Below are 9,016 nucleotides of genomic sequence, written 5' to 3' on the forward strand. Positions count from 1 at the left end.
AGGCTTGTTTACCACTGTTCCAGTTGTTTTGAACTTCTTAATTATTCCTCTCACAGTAGATATGGGCAGCTGCAGTTGAGTGGCAATCTTCTTGTAGCCTCTGCCTGACCTGTGAAGGTCGACGCACATCTGCCTCACTTGTATGCTGTGTTCCTTTGTCTTTCCCATGTTTAAGAGTAGATAAGAGAAATGGCCTCGGTGTCACGTCATAGTTATACCCCAGGGAAACAGGAAGTGATGAATTACTAATTAAATGTTCCTACATACTCTGGTAAACTTTGTAAACTACTGTAGAAATGACAGAAATGCTTCAATTATATTTATTTCCTGGGAATTGTTAAGGGTGCCAATAATTGTGGAACAGGTGATTTAATGAAAAATAATTATTTTTTAGTCAGGGATTTTTTTTATTTTCCTACAATTCATTTGAGTTGAAGGCTACATTTTCCTACAATTTTCAGTGTGACAGTATTCTTCTGCAATAAACACTGAATTTATTTTAAGGCTTTTAACACATCTCAACCAGGGGTGCCAATAATTATGGAGGGCACTGTAGTTTCTTTTTTCTTCTCGTTTCTCTTTCTGTAATCTTTAACACATTAAATGACAATTACTGTATGTATGATAATGTGCTATTATGTACTTTTGATTGATTTATTGGTTGATGTAACATGGCTCTCGTAGGTACCTAATTGGAATCGTGTCTTTTTCCTTGCAGAAAGCTCTGGTGAATTGCCTGTGAAGGATGATGAGCTCGCAAGAGGAGGATACTCTTCGGTTTTTCCAGTATGTTGAAGACGGTGGACTAAGGGCCTACAACCGATTGATCACTCCTAATCAAGACTTTGTTAGGAATGACAAATACAGGACTTTTAGTCAAGAGAAAAACGACAAGAAAAGAAAGCAGGAAGAAGCCATTAAGAGGTGAGATCTGTGGCCTGCAGGTCAGGTGCACACATGATCAGTGGTTTGTTGCTTGTACACGCACACATTCACGGACACCAAACTACTCCACACACAAGTACACATGTATCGTAAATGCTCTCTCTCTCTCTCTCTCTCTCTCTCTCTCTCTCTCTCTCTCTCTCTCTCTCTCTCTCTCTCTCTCTCTCTCTCTCTCTCTCTCTCTCTCTCTCTCTCTTGCACACACAAACACACTGGGTTGCTTGCAAAGACAGTGAACACCCCGCCACCCCCCCCCCCCCCTCCAAACACACATACACACACACACACACACACACACACACACACACACACACACACACACACACACACACACACACACACACACACACACACACACACACACACACACACACACACAGAGATAGAGAGAGAGAGAGAGAGAGAGAGAGAGAGAGAGAGAGAGAGAGAGAGACAGAGAGAGTGAATATTGGCCACACCACACCCTAACCCCATCCTGGATAGATAGTGTACAGCAGGTCCCCTATCCCCAGTCACCCACCAAGATGGTAGCGGACAGTTACAGTTACATCAGTTGCTTGGAGCAGGAGCAGGAGCAGGAGCAGGAGCAGGAGCAGGAGCAGGAGCAGGAGCAGGAGCAGGAGCAGGAGCAGGAGCAGGAGCAGGAGCAGGAGCAGGGCAATCCTGTCTGTCTGCCTGTCTGTCTGTCTGTCTGGGCTCCTTCTGGCACTGACTGGCCTGCTGCCACTGCCACAGCTCGCCCTCCTCACGGCCACCCAGCTCAGCTCCACGCTGCAGTGCCCTCCCTCTCCTGCTGGGGCATTATTAATATTTCAGCGGACACATTTTGGACTTGTTCTTCTTGGTTTACTGTGGGGTGCTGGTGACATTTCCAAATCTCAAATTTTTTTAGACACGGTAAGGGGGAAGGAAATCTTCCTTGACGGTGATCTGACAGTGACAGCAGTTAAGCTCCTCCAACAACCACTCTGGTGAGGGAGGGGGTGCGATCATGCAGAAAAAAATGATCAGTGGATTAATCTCGGCGTGTGTACTGTTACTGTACTGGAGGTGCCGTGGCGGGTGGTGAGATGATGCCATGATGTCGTAGCCCTTCTGTCAGCATCTGTCCCTGGATGCAATGTGCTTGTCTACAGCAAGTCAAGTCAAGTCAAGTCAGCTTTTATTGTCAATTTCTTCATATGCACAGGTCATACAAGGAAATTGAAATTACGTTTCTCTCTCTATACCATGAAAGGACATAAACATACACAGGACTGACATCTACAGACTGACATCAAAGTGCATGACAGGACAAGTAACAGCGATGGACCAATAACAGTAAAGTGATGAAGTGATAAATAATAATTGAGCATTTAACATTGATGAGTGACAGTAATGGACCAATGATAAACCAGTAACAATACGTGATAGAGTATCAATAACAATATAACATTTAACATTGAACATTTAACATATAGGGGAAAGGAATAGGAGATATAATAATAACAATAATAAAATAATAGTAAAATACGGAGTAAGTCAAGGCTATGTTGTACTGCACACAGTGCAAAAGGTTTCCCTCTGGGCCACTACACTATATGACCAGACATGTTAGTGGTGCATGTGTGGTCAGATGTTAATTCACACATGTAATTGCAGGATGCCGAGATTGATTGCTTTTTGGTGCCTGCAAAGTGCTCTGCGGCTCAGACAATTAAGCCAAGCAAGCTGTATACAGGCCCACCCACACACACACACACGCACGCACGCACGCACGCACGCACGCACGCACGCACGCACGCACACACACACACACACACACACACACACACACACACACACACACACACACACACACACACACACACACAGTTCAGGCTGGTGCATGTTGTCACAGTACTCAAGGCACCAACTTGGAGGTCCGGGAGGGTCAGCTGGGCCTGGAAAGTTGTCAGGTCTGGAAAAAAAAACTGATTTTGAAACACTAGTTTTCACAGATATGATTGCCTAGAAACGTAGCATACACAAACGAACACAATCAAGACATATCAATCACTGAAGCAAATTGGCCTTGCATAGAAGCTCCCTGTCTCACTCTATCTCTATCTCTATCTCTAGCTCTGTCTCTGTCTCTGTCTCTGACTCTGACTATGTTTCTCTCTCTCTCTCTCTCTCTCTCTCTCTCTCTCTCTCTCTCTCTCTCTCTCTCTCTCTCTCTCTCTCTCTCTCTCTCTCTCTCTCTCTCTCTCTCTCTCTCTCTCTCTGTCTCTTTCTCTCTCTCTCTCTCTCTCTCTCTCTCTCTCTCTCTCTCTTTCTCACTGTCTCTTACATGGTCTGTTTTTCCTCTCATGCCTTTGCCCTGTAATACACTCACTCAGACTGATTCTCCCAGCCAACTGCTGCACAGTGATGTAACGTTTACTCTGCTGTGAACCAATGGCAGTACTGTATGAACTATCCTATCCTGGCCACAGAAACAGGGGTAGCCAAAACCTGATAACAGAGCTAGGCTGGATGTTTTTTTTGTCACATTATGTAGATGTAAACAAATGAGACTGACTTCATTATGCCTGAAGATTTTCAGGCATGTGCAATTTACATTACATTATACGATTAGATTAGATTACATTTCGCTTAGCTGACGCTTTTTTTCGTATTCAAAGCTACTTGCAATTATCAGTACAGGGTATTGGTTACAGTCCCTAGAGCAGTGTGGGGTTAGGTGCCTTGCTCAAGAGCACTTCAGCCATCGAGTGAGATAGGGAGTGGAAGAGTAGCCTACTATCATTTTAATCAGAAGAATATTATACAAAGACCACACAGCAGTGTCTCTTCCATGTGGAGTTTTCAACCTGTATAATTGGTAGCAGATACAAAGGGCTAGTACAACAGGGCAAACACACAGGGAGTAGGCTATAGGCCATCTCTTTGACTGTTGCGATCACACTATAATATTCTAGATTATGGATTTTAACCGCAGTCACTGCAGTGGGCTGGCCTGCACAGCCATCTCATGTGATGAAGCACAGCACTTGCCTTTATCTCAGCCTGAGCTTCTGACTTAAGCATGCTGCTGTGCAACACTGGTGAGCTAACATGCTGTGTTCTTTTGCTTTCTCTCTCCCTCTCTCTCTCTCTCTCTCTGTCTCTCTGTCTCTCTCTCACACACACACACACACACACACACACACACATCCGCACCGCACGAGCACACACACACACACACACACACACACACACACACACACACACACACACACACACACACACACACACACACACACACACACACACACACACACACACACACACACACACACACACACACACACACACACACACACACACACACACACACACACACACACACACACACACACACATTCCTGGTCTGACTCACTGCGGCTGCCTAGAGTGCACAGAGAGAGAGAATGGGAGGCCACGCTCTGATTTTAACCCCTGTACTTCACTGATATCTCCCCCTCTCTTTATCCCATTCTATCTATCCCACTCTCTCCCTCACTCTCCCTCACTCTCATCCTTGTCTCAGCTGTTGGTGGAGTAAAATATTAATACATAAAAGGCAAGTTTGAGAAAAAAAAACGTAGATTTTTCATGAGGCCCATAGAAGTAGGTCAATGAGACGACCCATTTTTTTTTTTCTTTTATAGTAGCTTAGAGTAAGATGGAGTCAGAGAGTGGATGAGAGAGAGAGAGATAGAGAAGAGACAGAGAGGTAGGGAAGAAGAAAAGGGGATGGAAAAACCTTTGCATGTATGAGAGAAGGTGAAAAAAAGAGGGAAAGATCAAGTGTGAAGAAGAGCGTGCTAGTAGGAGATATGTTCTGCCTGGTGACAGCTGGAGGAGTCACGAGCCAATCAGAGGGTGCGGTTGGAATGAGTGAGGCGGGTCTTCGTGGAGGCTGCCACACTACTGGAGCATTTCCATTGTGTCTCTGGGAGAAAAATGTGTTGATGCGCTGCTTCTCACACGCGCACACCATCACGTGCACATTTGCATATCAAAATAGTGTGGCTGGTGTGCAGGGTGAGAGTGAGGGTTTTTTCTATGCTTCGGAATTATGCCTTGATCTGCGTGTGTGCATAACCAAGAGAAAAAGCAAACATTGTCTACGTGGCTACAGTTTGTGCGCATGTATGTTATTGTTTGTTTATCTGTGTATGTACCTTTTTGGCAGTGGAGTGAAAGAAAGTCAAGGCAAAGAACTAAGACTCATCCTGGTGTGCCATACCTGGTAGAGGCTTTTTTCTGCTGCACTAGCAGGTGATAACAGAATGTCTCCTTATAAATAAAACACTCCTGCCCCGTCAGTCTGTCACGCACACACCTGTGCCAAATGGCCATCTGGACCATACAGCACTCCTTAGCTCAGCTTTGGCCACACTTTATTTCAGCTTAGCTGCAGTCACATTGTAAACAAAGCCGATCTCTGTCCTTTCTTTCTTTCTTTCTTTCTTTCTTTCTTTCTTTCTTTCTTTCTTTCTTTCTTTCTTTCTTTCTTTCTTTCTTTCTTTCTTTCTTTCTTTCTTTCTTTCTTTCTTTCTGTCTGTCTGTCTGTCTGTCTGTCTGACTGTCTGACTGTCTGTCTGTCTTGTTCTGTGGGTCTTTTCTGTGTATACATGCATGAAGCATACAGTACAGTACAATTTGAAATATACAGCACTTGTCTTTTTCCTCACATGCCATGCCTCACAGATGTATGCAAAGTGCATGACATTGAGACTGCCCTTAAAGCTGATGCTCAGGTGATCATGCAAATGTGTGTGTGCGTGCGTGTGTGCGCGTGCGGGTGTGTGCGTATGTGTGTGTGTTTGTGTGTGTTTGTGTGTGTGTGTGTGTGTGTGTGTGTGTGTGTGTGTGTGTGTGTGTGTGTGTGTGTGTGTGTGTGTGTGTGCGAGGGAGAGAGAGACAGACAGACAGACAGACAGACAGACAGACAGACAGACAGACAGACAGACAGAGACAGAGACACACAGAGAGAATGTGTGTTTGTGTGTTTTATGTAATGCCACACAATGCTGTGCTGGTGGCCTGTGCATACTGTAGATTCAGCTGGTTTTGTGTATGCTTTCTGTGGGTACCCTGTTGCTAGGCAAAGTTAAGCCCCTGACCAATGAACCCTCCCCTCCAGACTTCTGCAGCATAGCAGCTGTATGGGACACACACGCCCGCTCACACACTTACACCCACACACTCACGCTCTCTCTCTCACACACACACTCACGCTCTCGCTCTCGCTCTCTCTCTCTCTCTCTCTCTCTCTCTCTCTCTCTCTCTCTCTCTCTCTCTCTCACTCACTCTCTCCTCTCTCTCTCTCTCTCTCTCTCTCTCTCTCTCTCTCTCTCTCTCTCTCTCTCTCTCTCTCTCACTCACACACACACACACACACACACACACACACTCAAATGTAACACAATCTCTGACACTGCTTACCTGAAAACTTGTTACCCCAAGCCCAACTTCTTGTCTAGCAAGAGCAGAATTCACAGATAAGTGTTGTTCGGAGTCTAACGCTCTTGATAGGGAATGTACAGTTAAAAAAAACAGTGAGAGAGAGCGATAGTGAGAGAGGGAGAGGGAAAGAGAGAAACAGGGTGGGGGCTGTTTGAAGAGGCCTTTGATGTTGAAAATCAAAAGGATAGCAGGATGAACATTCCTGCTTTGTCGTTTGTGATGCATCGCCTCTATCGCCATTATGTTGCTGAAATTCAGCTCCTACTGTACCTGTACACATCAGCTAACTCCCCACACTTGACATGTCTGTTTTAAGGTATTGTCTGACCCAGTGATAAGCCACAGCACCTCATGATAACCAAATTGTACATATATATGTATATATTTAATATTTTGGGGGGGTTTTTATTGCCTTTATTTGGAGAGGATACTAGTGAAGGTAGTGACAGGAAGTGAGTGGGCAGAGAGAGATGGGGAAGGGTCGGCAAAAGGACCCGGGTTGGGAGTCGAACCCGGGTCATCCGCATAGCAACCGAGTGCCCTACCATTTGCGCCACGGTAAGGCCATCAAGATAATCAAATTGTAAACAACCTCACCATTTCATCACCCCCCCCACCCCCCCCCCCCCTGTTTCAAGCGAAGAGTGTCAAAGCGCCCCTTCCTAAAACACTCATCTCTCCCCAATCATCCACTTAAGTAAATCAATTCATGTTGGCTCCGAGGCTTCCATTGTGTGTCGTGTCGGTGCCTCTCCATCCAAAGGCCTGGAGCAGAGAGAGCCTGCCCTCAGATAAACAGAAATCAATGCTGCTAACAGAGCCCATTCTCCCGCATGAGTAACTCCAATGAGACAATCATTGTGTGGTGTAGACGTGTTGATAGCAAAGCACACAGACACGTTGCCTACACTGTCAACACAGCTGCCATGGCAGGGTCCTCCTGCACCATTCAACACATTGACAATCACACGAGGCACGACTGGTCATGCGTATAATGGTTTGATTGGTGCGCAGGCCATTTACTAGTCAATTCTTGTCATGTTCTCCACCTGGATGTACAGTAGACATATGGACATACAGTATAGTGTTAATCATGAGATAAAGATTATAATTAATTTATCTTGTTAGGGATTTTTGTCTTTATTTTTGACAGGACAATGGAGGAGAGACAGGAAATCAGAGGGGAGAGAGAGACAGGGAAAGATCGGCAAATGACCTTGTATCAAACTTGGGTCGCCAGCCTACAAGGCCACCATGGCAGGGCCATGACAGAAGGATGATTCATCTTATATTAGATATGTTGAGAGGTTACATACTGTAGGAACAAGCATATCAACAGCTGACCATAAACTAACTACAATTGATTACCGGTACAATTATCAAACTACAATTAACTACCCACTGACTATTTATTGACTCAGAGGGCCTGCACAAGAGTTCCTATGTGCCTGGGCTACTAGTCCCTGCACAAATGGCTAATAAAGAACTTTGAACTTTGTACTTTGGTCCTCTCTAAATGTGTTTTGAAACTGTTCCCTTGCAGTGCTGTAGTGGACGTTGATATTGTGAGAGGTTACATACTGTAGGAACAAGCATATCAACAGCTGACCATAAACTAACTACAATTGCTGTGCGTTGTGCCACTGACTATTTATTTACTCAGAGGGCCTGCACAAGAGTTCCTATGTGCCTGGGCTACTAGTCCAGTCCACTACACACACACACACGCACACGCACACACACACACACACACACACACACACACACACACACACACACACACACACACACACACACACACACACACACACACACACACACACACACACACACACACACACACACACACACACACACACACACGTTTGCCTCTCTAACTGTGTTTGAAACTCTGTCCCCTTTGCAGTGCTGGAGAGGACGTTGTCACGGAGGGGAAGCACCTGCGCATCGGCTCGATGACGATGCCGGCCCCTCCCGAGCGCATGGCCATGCACCCGTCATGCGGCCCGGGCTTCGCCGTGCGCTCCCAGTCTCTGCACTCGGTGGGGGGTGGAGGAGGGGAAGAGGACGGAAGTCCCACCTCTCGCAAGCAGCCCCCGCCCAAACCCAGACGGGACCCCAACACCAAGCTCAGCATCTCCTCCGAGATGGTGGATATGGCCTCATCAGGCTGCAGGGGTGGAGACCTGGACAGGTGTGATGGTAAGTGTGGTCATGGCTAAGATTCTTTACATTACATTTGCATTATAACCAAAGCGACTTTCAAACATGGACGTAATCATAGCCAACATCACTAGCAGATACAAAGTGCACAGGAAATATACAGAACAACAAGTGCAGGGACATGCAACACGTACCCAACAGATAGAAGGAATAGGGTTGATGTTGGCTTTAATCCCTTAGCGCAGAGCCTATGTTATAAAATTACTGTCACCAAAATTTGAATGGCTATGTCTTAATATGGTACTTAAGGCTCTCTTTAATGTCATAGCAATGCTGTTATGATGTAGTTGAGTATTTTCAGCAAATAGTGAATGAGCCCGCCAGCGACCCCATCTGCAGTAAGAGGCTACACACCACTTAAACACTTTTTTATATATATAATATACAGTAT

General features: G+C 45.6%; 1 protein-coding gene across 1 annotated transcript in view; it reads left to right on the forward strand.

The window, feature by feature from the left end:
• Positions 1–745: 745 nt before the first annotated feature.
• nyap2b (neuronal tyrosine-phosphorylated phosphoinositide-3-kinase adaptor 2b) overlaps positions 746–9,016 on the forward strand; it is an 18,262-nt gene continuing 9,991 nt past the window's right edge. The window contains 2 exon segments of the mRNA XM_063219901.1: positions 746–933; positions 8,309–8,604. Of these exon segments, the coding sequence (XP_063075971.1) occupies positions 746–933; positions 8,309–8,604 (484 nt within the window).

The sequence above is a fragment of the Engraulis encrasicolus genome, chromosome 16, assembly GCF_034702125.1.
Source record: "Engraulis encrasicolus isolate BLACKSEA-1 chromosome 16, IST_EnEncr_1.0, whole genome shotgun sequence".
NCBI lineage: Eukaryota > Metazoa > Chordata > Actinopteri > Clupeiformes > Engraulidae > Engraulis > Engraulis encrasicolus.